This window comes from Oryctolagus cuniculus, chromosome 5, assembly GCF_051225735.1.
Source record: "Oryctolagus cuniculus isolate XC-2025 breed Fujian yellow rabbit chromosome 5, ASM5122573v1, whole genome shotgun sequence".
Taxonomy (NCBI): domain Eukaryota; kingdom Metazoa; phylum Chordata; class Mammalia; order Lagomorpha; family Leporidae; genus Oryctolagus; species Oryctolagus cuniculus.
Genome location: NC_142871.1, coordinates 70,645,342 through 70,664,158, shown reverse-complemented (window position 1 = coordinate 70,664,158; position 18,817 = coordinate 70,645,342). Strand labels below are relative to the sequence as shown.

At 35.0% G+C, this 18,817-nt stretch overlaps 1 protein-coding gene across 1 annotated transcript in view; it reads right to left on the bottom strand.

Annotated features, from left to right (window-relative positions):
• ASCC3 (activating signal cointegrator 1 complex subunit 3) overlaps positions 1-18,817 on the bottom strand; it is a 362,528-nt gene that overhangs the window by 236,422 nt on the left and 107,289 nt on the right. Inside the window, exons 9-10 of the mRNA XM_002714874.6 lie at positions 16,999-17,199; positions 16,402-16,542 (exon numbers count right to left, since the gene is read on the bottom strand). Of these exons, the coding sequence (XP_002714920.3) occupies positions 16,402-16,542; positions 16,999-17,199 (342 nt within the window). The remainder of the gene's footprint in view (positions 1-16,401; positions 16,543-16,998; positions 17,200-18,817) is intronic.

Sequence of the window (18,817 nt, the reverse complement as noted above, 5' to 3'; positions counted from 1 at the left end):
AGCCATTGGAAGGTGAACCAACGGTAAAGGAAGACCTTTCTCTGTCTGTCTCTCTCTCACTGTCCACTCTGCCTGTCAAAAATAAAGAAAATTAAAAAAAAAAAAAGTATGTACACGGTACACAAGTACACCATGCTCTATCTTATGATAGTAGTTCTTGTAGGATCTACATTGATGAGGTCAAAGGGAGTTTATTAGCCAGTTTTTGTTTTGTTTTCGGTTATTTGAACTAAAAGAGAAGCTGCCAATGAAGGAAGAAGGCTTACTTCAGTACATGTTGTTAGGGTTCACAGGCCAAGACTAGGTGGACCCACTGTGATATGTGATGAGAGTGGTAGGTGGTGAAACGTGTGCAGGATCACATGGCAAGGGAGTGATAATCACCCATTAGTCAACACAGAGACTGCAGCCAGTGGGTGAGGAAATTGCTACCACTGTGTGATAACTACGAGGGAGATTCTCATTATCTGCAGCACAAATTAAAAGAAGCTTATGAAAAAAAATCTCCACATCACTAATCATCAGGGAAAAGCAAATCAAAACCACAATGAGGTATCACTTCACTCCAGTCAATTACTATTACCAAAAAGACCAAAAGTAACAAATGCCGAAGTCAGTGTGAAAAAAGGGAAACTCTTCCATACCGTTCATGAGACTGCAGACTGGTTATAATCACAGCGAAGCACAGTAGAGAGTCTCACACTCAAAAGCTGAAAAGGATCTATTACGTGATCCAGCAATCCTACTACTGGATATTTATTCAAACAAGTGAAATCTTTGTGTCAAAGAGATACCCGCACTCCCATGTTGATTACAGCAATATTCACACTAGTCAAGACATAGAATCAACCAAGGTGTCAATCAACAGCTGAATGGATAAATGGGGTGTATATGGACAATGGAATATTACTCAGTCATAAAAAGAATGAAATCCTGTAATTTTGCAGCAAAATGGCTATAACTGGCAGACACTGTTAAATGAAATAAGCCAGACACTGAAAGAGAAATACATGTTCTCTCCCATATGTAGAAGCTTAAAAAAATGTTGCACACAGAACAGTAACTACATGAGACTGCGAATGGTTTTAGGGAGGGATGATAGAGAGAGGGTGTATATTAGATACAGAAACATGTCAGATGGAAGGAATAAATTCAAGGGTGTCAAAGCACACTAGGGGGGACTATGGTTCACAGTAACACATTTGCTACCTTTTTAAGAACTAAAAGAAAGTAGCTAGATGGCTCCCAGATTAAAAAAAAAAAAAAATGGAAAGGGATGGGCACTGTGTCATAGCTTTAACACCACCTTCCATATGGTCATCGGTTTGTGTCCTGGCTGTTCCATCTTTGATCCAATTCCCTACTAATGGCCTGGGAAAGGCAATGGAAGATGGCCTGAGTGCTTGGGCCCATGCTACCCATGTGGGAGACATGGTCGAAGCTCTTGGTTCCTCCCTGGCCCAGCCTTGACCATTGCGGTCAAATAAGTATCTCCCTCCTTAGACTTAGGAGCATTGTAGCTACTGTATCCACACACTGAAGTCTGACACATGGAATATATGGAATAACTATTGGTAAATTATATTTTGTAGGTAATAATTATCAACTCTAATTGTCCCAAAATAGAAAAAAATATTTCTACATTTAATAAGAGGGTTTGTACAATTTTCTCTTATTGTGTAATATTTAGGTTAAAAAAGTTATTTCAAGAAACTGGCATAAGGGCCAGCACTATGGTGAAGTGGGTAAAGCCACTGTCTGCAGTGCTGGCATCACATATGGGCGCCAGCTCCACTTCTGATACAGCTCCTTGCTATGGACTAGGAAAGCAGTAGATGGCCCAAGTCCTTGGACCCCTGGCATCCATGTGGGAGACCCGGAAGCTGCTCTTGGCTCCTGGCTTTGGATCGGCGCAGCTCCGGCCATTGTGTCCATCTGGGGAGTGAACCAGTGAATGGAAGATCTACCATATCCCTCTCTTTGTACTCACCCCCACCTCAGCATAACTCTGCCTTTCAAATAAATAAACCAATCTCAAAAAAAAAAAAAAAAAAAGACACTGGCATAATGGATTTTTTTTGAATTTCCCAGAGGAATGCTCTCCTCCCTTATCTGTTTGAATACCTTTACCAAACAAAATCTAAATGCATATGAAAGGAAAAAAGGTCCATTTGGGTCCTGGACAAAGGCACTGGTATCCCATTGCTCAGCTCTTGGTCTCCGGAAACATACTCCAGGGTCTGCATATGGTTTCCTGTAGGATGAATGTTGTAGAAGAAACATGGGTCCTTAATGGCTCCTCCTAGCTAAACTACACTAAGCTGCCTGAATATTTATTTTCTCTGGAAAGTTGTATCTCAGGATGGATATGTGTGTCTGTGTGCATGCGTGTATAACTTGAATGTTTAGAAATCAGAACTCACAGATTTTTATAATGCTCCTATCCCTCCACCTCACCCTTCAAGAAGCTGCCCCCTTGCTCCACCCTCAGGTCTTTCCAATAGAACCAGTCAAATTTTCTCTTCCTTACCTCTCATTACATAATGAGGACCCCTGACTTAATTTCCTCAAAAGCAAGGAAGGGGAGTGGGATGTCCTATTAATATGAATTCCAAACTATATTTCTATACATAGAATTGATTTACATTCCTTGCTATGGTTTGGATATAGTTTGATACATACCAAAGCTCCATGTGTTGAATTTAATCTCCAACTGTGAATTATTGAGAAGGGTAAATTTAACTTAATTATGGTGCTGAAAAGTGGGGCCTTCTGCAAAATATTTAGGATTCTATAACGTCATCCGTGTGCAGTCCCCATGACTGGATCCTGCTATCTTTATAGACTAGGTGGGAGAGACACACAATCAGACATGTGAGTGCCCTGTCTCTTGCCATTTGATGCTCTGGGCCAACTCAGGATCTTTCCACTGAGAAGGCCATTATCAGATGAGGCCCCTGAACTTTTTACCTCGAAGAACCATGAGCCAATACAACCTCATCATTTTATAAGGTAGACTCCCTAAAGTATTTCATTATGGCATAACAGTTAAGCTGCTACCCGCAATACTGGCATCCCATATGGGCACTGGTTTGAATCCCAGCTGTTCCACTTCTGATCCAGTTCCCCACTAGTGAGCCTGGGAAAGCAGCGGAGAATGGCCCAGGTCCTTGGACCCTGCACCCACATAGGATACCCAGATGAAGCTCTTGCCTGGCTCCTGGCTTTGGCCTGGACCAGCCCTGGCCATTGTGGCCATTTTGGGAATGAACTGAGGATGAAAGATCTTTATCTTTCTCTCTCTCTGATTCTGACTTTCAAATAAATAAAATAAATCTTAAAAAAAAAAGTATGTCACTATAGCAGCAAAGACCAAATACCTCACTGAATCTAAGAATTCTAATTGTCACGTTTCACTTATCAGTACATCATCACTGATATCTTGTGAATGTTTAAATGAAGCATACTCAATAGCTTTCACTCATGTATTTATTAAACATTTATTGTGCATCTACTAGTACAAATGCTGCAGTTTCCTCCAGATATAAGATATATCTGGAGTCAGATATATCACAGAGTCATACTGGAAATGAAACATGTTAACACTGATGCTTAGAATAAAGCCTGGCATGTAAGGATCAATCAACTGTGTTTTCTAACATTGTCCCCATCATCATGCTCCTCCTCTTACTGTGCTAAGCAATAGGGTTGCAATGGTGAGGGTCTACACAGTAAAGTGAAGGGGCAAAAGGCATTACACACACTCACAAAAAAAGTAACATACAAAATGTTACCTGTGATGAGCAGCTTATGACAAGCTATACAGTGTTGTTAATAACAGGTTCTTTATCAGTCTAGACCAAATACTCAACTGAGAAAGTGGCACTGAGATAAGATCTGAGGGATGGAAGGGACAGAAGAGGGTTACAAGCAGAAGCACGTGTGTACAAAAGCATGTGGGAGGAAACATGCATAGGAAGGATTATAGACAGGCATAGCACGTGGTTGGGGTTAAGAGAGCAAAAGGACTGGGGCTTGGTGGGAGTGAGATATGAAGAGGCAGACCACGAGTCTTTCAGCCAATACCATTGCACTGTTTTCACTCTGTAGTAGCCTCGAAGACGACGAATGGCTTTCTTAACTTTTTGATTTGTTGTTTTTTGATGAGGTGGAAGATGGGAGTGAAAAGGGGAGAAGTGTAACTGACCAAACTGTGTTTCTGGCAACTGATGGGGGTTAAACCACATTTTAGGAGATTATAAAATTAACCAGGCTGAGAGATCACAGAGGCTCAGACTGGGAGGATATGCTAGTGAGGCTGGAAAGAATATGGATGATTCTAAGAAATATTTAGGAGACAAAATCAATAGGAATTAGTGTTAGATTTTTCCAGGGAGACGGAATATAAAAATATATTCAGCAAAAATCTCCATGTGCCAGAAATTTTATTCATCTTTACTAACCTTCTTGTTCTAGATGAAATAACCACAAATGCAGCATTAAGAAATACACAGTACAGCCACAGATGACCTCCTGACCAAAAGTCTCTAACTTAATTTGATAACATAGTGGAAGACAATTAACATTGATTAGCTTCTTTGTCTTTCCTAGGTCATTAACTAGCAATACTTATGTGTGACTCATTTCTACTTTAGGACTTGTTCTAGAGGCTCAACTCCAACAGCTACAGGATTATAGTTAAACAGGTAAGAAACAGATACGAAGCAAAGCTAGAAACTCAGTTCCCTTATTTAGCATCAATAATTAATCTTTCAAAAATTTAAATATTTTATATTCCATTTGAATTTGAGAAGAAAGAAAAAACACTCATTTTAAGGGTTCTGCAATTATAAAAGACCACAGAGATAACCTAATGTTTATTTTTAAATATATATTTTCAAAATGATACCAATATTTGTGGTTATTCAGAACCTAACTTACAACTAACTGATAGCAATTTTTTTCAAAGACATATGATGAACATAATAGATATATATGACATTTAATTTCAGTTCAGTTTTTGAAAAACTAAATTACTATTAACAACTATCTGTGTTGCATTATAATTTTATAACGGAAAAGTTCTGATTTTTTACTTGAAAGTAAACAATTCACTTTTCATTGGCTTTTGGTATCTATTTCATTAAATTAATACAATAAACTTTACAAGCAAAGTTCTTTAACTTAAAAAGAAAATTTCTAATTACTTACTATTGTTCTTAATGTTCATAAAATGAAAAATCACCTGATAGAAAAAAAACTAAACATCAAATTAAAACAAAGTAAAAAAATTAAATCATTAACATTTTATAAATTCCACTCATCTCTTCACTTCCCCATGAAACAAGCTATTTTCTCACAAAGGAATTCTCATGGAATAGGCAAAACTGCCATTCTATTTTGTCTTCCAGTGAAATCAAAGATATTTAAATTTCCTGAGTGTTTTTAAATTACACTCTTAGAAAAAGTTCTCACATAATATATAATTTGCAATCACCAGGCAGATTTTTATGCATCAAAAATTGTTATTTTTCTTTACCCACTCCAACCCAACTATATTAAGAAGAGTTTAAATAGTGGTTTACACACGTGGATAGACTTCGTTACTCAAAGCACTTCAAATATTTTATAAGTGGCTATTAAGCATCGCAAAATATTAATAACTAATACTAAGAATTCCAAGATTTCAAGTAATTTACAGGTCACTAATAATGAGACATTTTTCAAAATAAAACTCATTACTTCATAATGATATGTTTCAATGCAGAAAACAGTTATCTTGGCAAATAATATTTGCATTTCTTCAGGGGATATTAGAAAGTGGTAGATTTCCAATTCCATTATTTTTAAATATATGGTTTATAAATTAATCATTCTTAGAGATTAAAACTTACATACGTTAGGCTCTAACCCCATTGTTTAGGTACCTCTCAATCAAAAAAGGCTTAAGATTTCCTCATTTATTGGTTGTTTAGTTACATAAAATTATAACTGCAAATCAAAAAATTAGATAGCAAAATGTCTAAAATTAAGGAATGAAAAATCATTATTGCTCCAAAGCCATAGAAATTATGTCAATGCAATCACTTAAAAACTAAACTTTATCATCAAGAAATAAAAGAATATTGTTGTTGTCTTTTATTCTAGGGCTGAAGCACTATTAAAAACTAATATGAAATCTGGGCAAATAAATCCAATTAGGTACATAAGAAACAGTATCAAATGTAATGCCACACTAATCTCCAAACTAAATGCCAGAGAATATTTAGAGATGTCATCATTAAGATTACAGGTTAACTTATTTATATAACTATATATGTGCTTAAATAACTTAGTGACCAATGAGTTAATGTTATTAGCATCCTTAACTGATTTATGAAAAAGGTATATGATGAGATAGATACATGATTTTATCCTGAAAAACCTTAGTTATACATGGCAGAAGTCCAGGCCTTTCATAAAATCCAGAAGTTAAATTATTTTGTTCTGACAAAAATCTACATTGTACATAATTTTTAATGTCCTCTTAGTTTTTTATTTCTTATTTTATCATACTAAATAGTGCACTGGGAGAGGAAGGTGAGAGTAGAGGCAGAAATTATTGATTACTATAAGTAAGCTCTATCTTCTAAAGCAAACTATATGGCAAATTCAGTGCCTCAAAGTGTAACATAAAGAGATGTAAACTTGAAGTCACGATGGTTTCTCATCTGCTATTTTCACCAGCTAATGTAGTTGAAAAGTCTTTATTGTGACTCATTTCTACTTTAAAATCCTAAAATTACATAGTTATACATGGGAAATGTTATCAGAAATAAATCCCAAACAGAAATGGGACCTAAAATAAGCAAAATAACTTAAAAAAATACAAATTAGAAGACTTAACACTACTTGACCTCAAGAGTTATTATATAGCTATAGCAATCAATAGAGTAGAACTGTCATAAGGATTAAACATAGAAATAAATGGAACAAAACAGAATCCAGATAAAGATCCACAATACTAGCATGTGGTCAATTCATTTTCAATAGAAGTGCCAACACAGTTCAATGGAGCAAAAAAAGAACCTTTTTAACAAATGGTGGCTGTGATAGCTAATTTTGGTTGTCAACTCGAGTAGATTAAGGGATACCTAGAAAGCCCATAGAGCATTATTTTCAGGTGTGTCTATCGGGTTAATTCCAGAAGACTTGTGAATCAGTTTACTGAGTGGTAAAGATCTGTCCTCAATGTGAGCAGTGGGGACACATATTGAACACAAGACAGAGGAATGGCAAATATATCAGAACTTCAAAGTCTCGTCTTTAGCCCCTTCTGGTTCTTAGGCCATCATCCTTGAACTGAGCCAAGCTAACAGCCTCCCTACATCTCCAGCTAACAGAAAAAATAACATGTGCCAATTCCCTTAACACACATACACACACACACACATGTCCTATTGGTTCTGCAGAGAACCCTAACACAGTGACAAAACTAAAAGGGTGATGGGGGAAAGATAAATCTGGATCCTTACTTCCACCTTACACAAAATCAACTAAAAATGGATTACAACATATAATGTAGAGCTAAAATTATAGAATTTCTAGAATAAGATAAAAGAAAAAAAATCTTAAGTAATCCTGGGGTTGATGGTTATTTTTAAAACAATACAAAAACTACTAGACATTTTGAATGGATAAAAATTAGAAATGTTAAAATTTTGCAAAAAAGACACTATCACAAACATTAAAAGGCAAGCCAATTAACTGGAAGCAACATTTGTAAAACTCATGCAACACGGGTTTGTACTTAGTCATACAAGTCTTATGACTCGATAGAACAAAACACCCACTTAAGATGTCTCTAACTGGGCAAAAAATTTCAAGATATATGATCAAAAGAAGACATTCGGACACACACAAAAAAATCACATGAAAAGATGTTCAACATCATTAGTCATTGGAGAAACACAAATTAAAGTCATAAGATGCTACTACACACCCAACAGAATAATTAAAATTCAAAAGAGCCATATAAATGTTGACAAGGACACGAGGAAAGGGAATTTTTCATACATGGCTCATGGGAATGTAAAACAGTACAGTCACTCTGGACTTGTTCTGTAGCTTCCTAAAAGCTTGAACCATATGTTCGGCAGTACCACCCTTAGGTATCTACCCCAAAATGAAGGCATATATGAACACAAATCCTTAGTATATGTAATGTCCACCTCAACTTTATTTATAACAGCTCCAAACAGGAAGCAAGCCAGGTGCCCATCAAAATTGAATGGATAAGGAATCTGTGGCATAACTATTCATCAGAATACTATTTGGTAGTTAAAGGAACAAACTCTTAGGACATTCAACAATACAGATAAGTATAAAAATAGACACATAAGTGAAAGCAGCCAGCTTCTACTTATATAAAACCAGCATGATTCTACTTATGTAAAATTTTTAAAAATGTAAACTAATCTATAACCACAAAAAGCATTTAAGTTATTGCCTGTAGATAGCACCAGGAAAAGAGAAGAATAAATTACAAACATATGTAAGGAAATTTTTAGGTTCTTTGAATAGATTCACTATTTTGATGTGGCAATTAAATAATACATATCAAATTGTATTTAAATACATACTCCTTTTTCTACATCAGTTATATCTCAGTAAAACTGAAATAATGTTTAAAATTAAACCAATTACATGCATTTAATAATATTTATCTAGTATCTAAGGCTTTCCTTAGAATTCAATTGATTATTATTTTATTTTTTGGTCAAAAATGTCTCAAATTTAGAAATGAAGGAAAGCTTTTATCCTTTCTTTTTTTTAAATTTTATTTGACAGGTAGAGTTATAGACAGTGAGAGATAGAGACAGAGAGAAAGGTCTTCCTTCCGTTGGTTCACCCCCCAAATGGCCACTTCGGCCAGTGCTGCACCGATCTGAAGCCAAGAACCAGGTGCTCTCTCCTGGTCTCCCATGCGGGTGCAGGGGCCCAAGCACTTGGGCCATCCTCCACTGCTCTTCCTGGCCACAGCAGAGAGCTGGACTGGAAGAGGAGCAACCAGGACTAGAACCCGGCGCCCATATGGGATGCCAGCGCTGCAGGTGGAGGATTAACCAAATGAGCCACACGGCACCAGCCCCAGCTTTTATCCTTCCAGTAAAAGAAAATAAAATTTAACTTAAAAGTCTTCTTTTAGGCCAAATCTTTAAAAGGTTTCTTCCCATGATCAATTCTACAGAATACTGATCTGCCAAAGAAACAATTCAAAGGGTAATCTTATTGCCAGATAAGTACCACTCACATTTACTATACTGCCTTTTCTAAAACAGGGAAGAAATCATCAACTTTTTCTTCTCTCTTTGTAGTTGTAATAGTCAGGAACAGTTAGAATGTAGCATAATCATTAAGCGTAGTTCCTCACTACTATTCAAAGCAAAACTGGCTATAATTCAACAGCGACAACCCTAGCAATGTCATCTGAGACATGGTGTGTTTCTAACTGCTTAGAAGAGAAGGAAACAGATTTCTCTTCCACTTTATACAAGTTCATAGATTCCTAGTGGCAGGATTATTTTTATTTATATATTCATGTATTCATTCATTTTATTTACGAGAGAGAGAGAGAGACAGAGAGACAGAGAGAGAGAGAGATAGATCAGGGTCTCTCCATGTGAGGGGCAGGGATTTACATGCTTGAGCCATCACCTGCTCCATTTCAGGGTGCACATTAACAGGAAACTAGAATCAGGAGAGGCCAGGACTAAATTCCAAGCTGTTAGGGGATGTAGATATCCCAAGTGGTACCTTGATGGCTACTGCAAACTGCTGACCCTGGAACTTTTTTTTTAAAGTCCATAAAATCTACCATTGTATCTACTAGAGAGATGTTTTCGAAGATTTAACTCATTACATTACAGATTATTCTTTTTATAAGAGCTCCTGGGAAATGTTTCTGTCTTTTATCCTTAACAAGTGCTGTGCACTTCCTCAGTAAATGCTCACTGTGATGTATACACATGGTCTGGTTTCTCTCAACTTTATTATATACATCTTTGCGTCAGGATTGTTCTTAGCTTCTCTTTTTAATGGAACTCATACTTTCTGTCACCTACCTTACTCATCTATAGTTTACATCACCCTGCAGGTTTATGCAGTTTCCTTAAAATGTATTCATGACAAAGAAATTAAATCTTTTTTACAACAAGGAGGAAAAAACTTAATGGGATTCAGGAAACCCTACTCTCTAAGTATGGAGTATCTGGCATATTTTCCCAGGTATGCTGGTAATTATATATGAAAATCCATGTAGAGTATCATTAAATGTCTAATTTATTCCATGAATAATTCTGAGTCCTTTCAAACTAGTTTGTCCTAATTCAGTTTTGTTTATGACTTCAGGCATCTTTTCATACTCCAAGTGTTTAAAAACACATTCACTATTTCTATAGTCTTATTTGTCAACGTATTACTGAGACTCAAAACTGTCAGTGTTCTCCCATTAAAAACTGTCCACTGGGAAAGTTACTTTGCCATTTGTCATGTTTACCTTCCAACCTATTAGAACTATGTTCGGAACATTAAATGGACCAAGAGTTTGGGCCCCTGTCACCCACATGGGAGACCTGGATGAAGTTGGGTGGGTGGCAGGGGCCCAAGCACTTGGGCCATCTTCCCATACCATTAGCAGGGAATTAAATCAGAAGTGGAATAGCCAGGACAGGAACTGGCACTCCTATGGGGTGCTGGTTCACATGACGGCTTTAGTGTATATACCACAAGGCTGGCCCTGAGAGAAGACGACGTTACATGGACCTCAAGACTAAAGGAAAGACCTGGATGTACATTCCTGGGGTTTCTTTCTTGTCTACCACATACCCAAGACTGGTAAAGATGCTCACAATTTGTAAACATCAGCAGATACAAAACTTACTCCCAAAACAAAATAAATAAAGGAACAACAAAATACAAGGTAAGATTAGTCTTTTGATACCAAGTGCCCAGAGAGGGCAATCCTGATGAACAGAAACTTTTTGACCACACCAGCCAAACACCGCATTGAAAAATATCCCCACTTCCAGTTCCAGAAGATCTCAACTCAAATGAGAAGAGACATGCAGCAGCTGCCAAAACCAAAATGACAAAGATGCTGGAATCACTGCTAAGACTTTGTAAATAATTATAAAAATCTTTCAAGAAACTTTCAAGCACACCTGAAATAAATGAAAAAAAATCTTAGCAAAGAAACAGAAGATATAAAGAAACACCAAATAGACATTTAAGAAGTAAAAAAATATAACAACCTAAATAGAAAGGATCAGAATGGAATGAAGACAGCAGAATTTCTGGATTCAAAGATAAATGAATAGAAATTATAGTCTGAGCAACAGAAAAACAGATTAAAAAAAAAAAAAAAAAGATGTTCATGTACTGTGAGAGAAAAAGGAAAGCTCTATCGTTCTTTTCAGTAGAGTCCAAGCAGAGGAGAAGTGTGACAGCCTGAAGAAATAAAGACTGAAAACTTGTCAAACTTGATAAGGGACATAAACCTACAGATTGAAGAAGCTGACTAAACAGCATAAACTTAAGGATATATATACACCTAAGCACATCATAATCAAACTTATACAAACTAAAAGAAAGCATTTTGAAAGCAGCCCAAGACAAACATTCTACCCATAAAGTAACAACAAACTGAATTCAGTGAATTTATTTTAAGAAATTCTGGAGGCCAGAAAAAAAATGCTGAAGTATTTTTCAAGGGCTAAAAGAACTGACGACCCGGCAAAAATGTCCTTCAGGAATAGAAGTGAAATAAAGACATCCTTTGATTTTGTGCAGAAAGGTATCAACTATAAGATAATACAGATATCCAAATAAAATTGCAACCTAATGCCTGTGTCCATCTCCCCATCAATGCCACCCTTCACTTATAAGTATATGTATTATATATATATTCTCAGTGAAATGACTGAATATACACTAAAAAAAAAATTACATTGAGAGAGTTACAAATCAGGGCAACGTGACCTCAGCACTGCTAGAAGTCTGAAATCAATGTTAAATGTAAATATAGAATAATAGAAAATAAGGTTGAAAAAGTAGATCAGTGTTTTAACTGATGATGAACCTAACTTTATCAGATTTGTACAAAAAATAGTTATAGCTATATACTAAAAAGTCATTGGTTGTCTACACTGTTTCCTCTGATGGTAAATTTTAGAATTATGCAATTCTGTCTTGTAAAAAGAATTTCACACTCAACCCTCAATGAAATCCTAACTGCTGCTAGATTTGACAATCTGTACTGAACCACAAAAGAGCGTGTCTTGTATTGTACTTAATTGATACAGGACTCTTAATAATCTAGGTAGTTAGATGTAATTTGATATGCCATAAAGGAGCAATGAAAGTTTATGAGCAAAGGAATAATATGATCAGAATACCATGATAAAGAATTCGCAAATGAAATTAATTTGCCCGCCCATATTTCTCAAAAGATAAATTAATCATGCCAAGAAACCGAGGGGAAAATGGGGGAAAAAAGGAAGCTTTTAAAAAAAAGGTATTTAATTTCATCAGTGCTAGCTGTTGGGAACCTTATTTACCAAAAAAATACAGTGGGAATAATTCAAAAGCTATTAAAAGTTATAAAATTGAAAAATAAGGAAAATCATACATTCAAACTTTTTCCTGCTTTACTCTCTGAGGAGCACAATGTAAAAAGGCAGTGATAGCAGCACATTCTGTTAATCTGTGATAGTCTGTGCAAATGATAGGACAGGGTAAAATCGTTAGTAATTACATGGCCAGTGTCAAGTCTACAAATCTCTAGTATTAGTGTGCATTGAAGAAGAATGAAGAACAGGCACAAGAAAGATGTTTCAGTATATACACTATTCCTCTGCATGGTCCCTGCCCTTTACACAACCAACAAATATTGACCAAGGTCTCAGAATCTGTCTAGCAAAGTGCAGAAAACAGCAAATGGGGTAAAAACCAAATGTTGATAAACCTTTTGAAAATACACAGGAGTATAAATCATGACACATTTATGTGAGTTTTATGTTCTATATCTGTTAGTTAAACAGAGACATTCCCCAATAGAATTTTGTGCGAATTGACGGCAGGTGCACATGTGCATTTAGCATAGTGACTAGCTCATAATTTGAATTCAAATGTTACTTCCCTTGTCTCTGTATAAGCAGCCTTTCATTAGCATCAGTAACGTAGCTGGATATAGTACAAGATGAATCAAAATTCTGAGAGTGATCCAGATTTCTACGACTAAATCAGGTCCCAAAGTACAGATTTTATATGTAAGATATTATTTTATGAATATAAAGGAATGGTGCTATATGACTCAGGCAAAGGAAATAAAGAACTCACAGGGTTTGAAATGGGTAAGATTTGGATACATTTCAATGGATTGAGGACCCTATTATGAAGAAGAGAAAATTCATAAGAAAATCTAAATAGTATCACTGAATGAACAGCAACACTCAACTCAGAAAATGTTGTTTGAGCAATGTTAGTTTTATAAAAACCAAAAATAGTCTAGTTATTGTTTCACTGGGAAGTAAGTGTTGAAGGTTGAAAACCAGGCTGGATATAGAATTCGAAGAGAATTTAATGCCGTCTGAGGCCACTTCACAAGCATGTGGAAAACATAACTTAAAACAAAATTTGCAAAAACTTTTGGGAATCCACGCATAGTTTTGTAAAAGACAGGTTTCAAGAACTTTTTGATGACCCCTTACGTATAAAGAATTTTTCCCTAGGATAGTGGCTCTCAAAACACTTTTTGGCTTTGGGACTACATTGTACTCCTTAAAATTAATGAGGCCTCAAATGTCTTTTGTTTTTGTACTTTATATCTGGCAATATTTCTTATATTAGAAATTGAAACTGAAAATTTTTCCAAGAATACAAAGTACTTATTCTATTAGCTGCTACTGTGAATATCCCCATACTCATATAGCCTCTAGAAAACACTATGAAAATGAGAGTGAAAGAAAATAACAATGTTAAACAGTTTTAACTTTATAAAACCCATTAAATAGTAATTCAGGAAACCCTGGGTTTCCTCAGACCACATTTTATTTATTTATTTATTTGTTTGTTTTAATCATTTTAAAATGATTTCTATGTGTTTAAAATAAATAAAATAAAAATGTTTTTAATGTTTAATGTGTTTAATGTTTTTACTGTTAAGAACACTGCTTGGGACACCCTCATCTTATACTGAAGATTTAAGTCCCAGCTTCACATCCAATTCCATCTTCCTGCAGGTGTACACTTTGAGAAGCAGCAGGAGTTAGAGGAGGTATATCACCAATTATTGTTCTTATCTAACTACTATTGGATAGTATCTTAACTTCATTGATAAACCTTAAATCTCCTGTAGCATTAAGTATATTTCAGGGATAATGTTCAAAATACTTCACAGTCATAGGTACAGTATATAGTCCTCTGAAAAGTAGTTGGCAAGTATACAAGGCTGGCAGGCAAGGGTATTTATTCCCTCATTCTCACCCTGGACCACCCTAGATGCGAGTCAGGTCTAATGTGGAAGTTAACAGTGGTACAGAAAAGGCAATTATATTTGGTAAGGAAACTACCCAGTAAGTCTCAGGGTTACCAGTGAGTCTTAGAGACCTCCTGCTCTGCCAGACACTAACATTTTAGTCACTGACTTACGAGTAATTAGGAACTATACCTGGAGGACTCTTGGTAGTCAGCATTTATCAACCAATCCAAAAGTATTTTAATATTTCAATTACCCATACTGTCATATACCTAAATGGGAGAATAGTACTCCTTCATAAACTGAAAGTAAAGAACAGTAACAAATACTGTCATCATTGATATTACAGAATCTTATAATTTCAAGTTTTACAACAAAACGTTTTTAATTTTATCTCTCTGAAAGCAAAAGCCCTGACAATTATTTAATAATACAGGTTAAAATGGTTGTTCATTTTGGAATTGATTTAGAGAATGAAGTTACCACACCTTAACCTTTGTACTCTTTGATTTCTTTCAACAGGTGTTATTTTCAGTAATTTTTTAAACAAAGTAGTCCATACATGTGCTATATATATTTTAATGAACTGAACTGAAAAGTAAACATCTACAGATATGGTTATTTTTTTTCATGTACTCATACAGAGGGAAGAAAAGAGGGAGCAGGGGCAACGTGCAACTCCCATCTGTTCTACTTCTGACCCTGTTCCCTGATAACGTGCCTGAGAAACCAGGGGAAGATGACCTCAGTGCTTGGGTCCCTGCCAACCCGGCTGGAGTTCCAGCCTCCTGGCTTCCATTTGGGGAGTGAACCAGTGATGGAAGATCTCTTGATCTCTCTCTCCCCACAATTCTACCTTTCAAATAAATAAATAAATCTTTAAAAAATAAAGAAAGAAGAAGAGGGACGGACGGAGGGAGAGAGAACATGAATTTGGGGGAGAAAGGTTCAGAAAGATTCAGCCTGTGAGTTTAGTTGGACAAAGAATCTTTTCAGATGTAATTAAAGTAAGGTTCTTGAGTTGAGATTTTCCTTAACAGGATGAGTCAAAAACTCAACGACAAATATTTTTAAGAGAAAAGAGTAGGAAAAAGGACACAGAGAAGAAAACCATGTAAAGATGGAAGCAGAGATTAGAACAATGTGTCTACAGGCAAAGAATGCTAGGGATTGCCAGGAGTGCAACACTGTGCTACAGCACCCCCAGGAAATGAATTCATTCTCCAACCACATTTCAAACCAATGCCCATCTACTCTTTCAAAAGTTGCAGCATCTATTTTCCATTAAATTTCTCCAAAGTCTCTGATTAATATTTGGTTGTCATTATTTTATTTTTTAAAAACACTATGTACATTACCTTACTAACATGTTCTCATTAATAATAATCCAGTTGTGGTCTTAATCTATTTTTTTCCTACTTAGTAATAAGATCCTTAAAGGCAGGAAGTGTGTCTAAAATGTTTTTGCTGTTATTCATTTCACCCAATATTGTGCTCTATACAGTGCATGATTTAATAATCTCCCTTTTGAAGAAATAAAGAATGACTAAAACCCTATATTACATACTAATCATCCTAATGGAATCACTTACAGTGTTAGTGGAATCCTTTCAAGGTCTATATATTTTCTCTGCTTAAAATTCAACTCTGGTATTATCCATATCCTCAATCTCTACCTTTTTTAGAAGAGCCACATTTGTTGTCAAACACCTAAACTACATCTGGGACCTAACAATATTCTTGCAGAGCAGAGGTAAGATGTAGCTACAAATAAAAAAAGTTGATTATATTATGCTTGGGTTATACATTATAGTTGTGCTTATTTAATAAGATTAACTACTACCTGAAAAAAGATGTTAAACAAAACATGTAGGCAAGCAACATACCTGAGTTCGTAAAATTTCATTTTTTGATAACTGCATATCACCAGTCAATTCTTTCACAACGATGCCCAGTGGCTCCAGACGTTTGCTGAAGTAGTTTGTCATTTCAGCTGCCAAAGCTTTCATTGGAGCAACATATACAATCTGTACCAAAGGAAGACTAGCTTGATGAATGAGCCAAAACTACAATGTCATTTGTTTCAAAGTAGCCAATACAAATCACAATTTACTGTGAAATATGATTCTAGCTACTTCCAGTGAAAAATCTTAATAGTGATATATGAAAAGCACTTATCTCGGTTGGATAAGTGTGTAGCTATTTAAAGGACAATGAAGTTTGTTTACACAGCCTCATCACTTTGAAAATTGGTTCTGCTTCAAAGCTAAATATATTTTCATATCTTTTCACAAGGGTAATAGCATTTTCATATTACAAATAGGGGTTGCCTTAATTATAATGAAGTAAATCAAGTAGTATTTGTTTTGTAACTTGAAGAACAAGGTCCTTAAGAATATCCATATTCCATATAACATACACAGCTGAAAACTTAATTTTTATAATCATAAAAAAATTTGTTGCCTGCTTTATGATTTTCCTACCTTAAATTCATTCTTTCTTAAAACACCTTGTTGGAAGTGTTGGCGAATTTCATGCAAGACTGTAAGCATTGCAATGTTAGTCTTTCCAGCACCAGTAGGGGCACAAATCAGCATGTTCTCATTAGTGTTGTAGGCAGTCTCAAACACTATTGACTGAATTCTATTGAGTCTTCTCATTCCTTTAAAAGCCAGCTGTCCAATCTGGGGGGAATAAAAAAGGCATGATTCCCATTATAAATGCTATTAATTTAAAGGACCCATAAAAATAAAATAAAATCATTTATTTCCTTTGTTTAAAAAAAGACTAATTTGTTCAATCTATCAATATGTCTTATATATAAAGTATATTCAATTGAGAACAATTCTCACACATTTTGGAATTGTAACTCACTAAATTTGAAAAATATGATGAGAGTACATCTGCAGCTTTGAACACAATCATTAAGTATAAAACAATGATAATACAGTATACATGTAATTAAAGATCTCATAGTATGGAGTTCATATGCAAATTTTATGTCTGTTGAAATTTTAAAAAATAAAAACATTAAAATTATAAATAATGTAAAAAATTAAATACAAGTATTTTCAGTTCATATTAATTTACAGATTTCATGATCATGTTCTAGTTTATTTAGGTTGAAGATGATTAATAAAAGAACAAACAAGAAATGTGCTAAATTAATAGAGTAAAAAAAAAAACAAAAAAGAAATGCTTGTGTGTATATCAATATTGGTGAAAATATACTTTTGTCAACTTTTGTTTCATGTCTTGTCAAACCAATGGTTAGAAACGTTAAACTACTATAGTTTTAATGATCTCTGGTTACTTTTAAATTCACTGTATATGGGTGAGATGGTCACCTTTCCATCTGAGTACTGTTAATGGTCCCTGACTAAATACCCACTAAACTAGGATATTTTTGCTTTTTTACCTTTTGATCTCTTAACAGGTAGAGAATTAAGCCCTTGAGTATAACATAACTTAAAAATATTATTTCAAGAACTAAAAGGAAAGGGGGAGAGGAGAGAGATAGAAAGGAAGGGGGAGGGGGAAAAGGAAGGGGAAAGAGAGAGAGAAGGAAAGGAAAATCTTTTTTTTTCTAAGAACTATATCTATGAAACACACTGCATCTGTTAAAAATTAAAACTAAACAAAAAAGAAAGGTCCAGAAAATAGAATTTTTAAAATTTAGAAAAAACAACAACTCTTTTCTAAAGGTAGGAAAGGAACACCAGTCACATATTACACAGAGTTTGCACTGCAATATGCACAATTCTAGGCCCTTTGGTATTTTTTCATTATTTAAGCCTTAAAAAAATTCTATGGTGTATGTTCTATTAACATGTCCCTCTAACAGAAGCTTCAAAGAATAATGTTGTGACAAATGGATATCTACATGTATAAATCTGATTTTGGATCCGTGGCTTCCACAGCATACAAAGAAAATTAACTCAAAATGGATCACTGGCTTAAATGTACAACCCGAGACTATAAAATTTGTGGATGAAAGCACAGGAGAAATTTTTTGTGGTCTTGAATTAAGCAAGATTTCTTAAATACAACAAAATTCACAAATAAATCGATAAACTGAACACAAGCAAACTGCAAAGTGATGATCTTCAGAAACTGTTAAGAAAATGACAATGGTTAAGCCAAAGAACAGGAAAAATCTTGGAAAATCATATATCTGATAAAGCATTTGTATGTAGAATATGAAAAGGATTCTCATACCAATAAGACAACAATCTAATTTTAAAAATAGGCAAAAATGTTGCATAGTAATATTACCTAAAAACATATATGGATGGTAAGTAA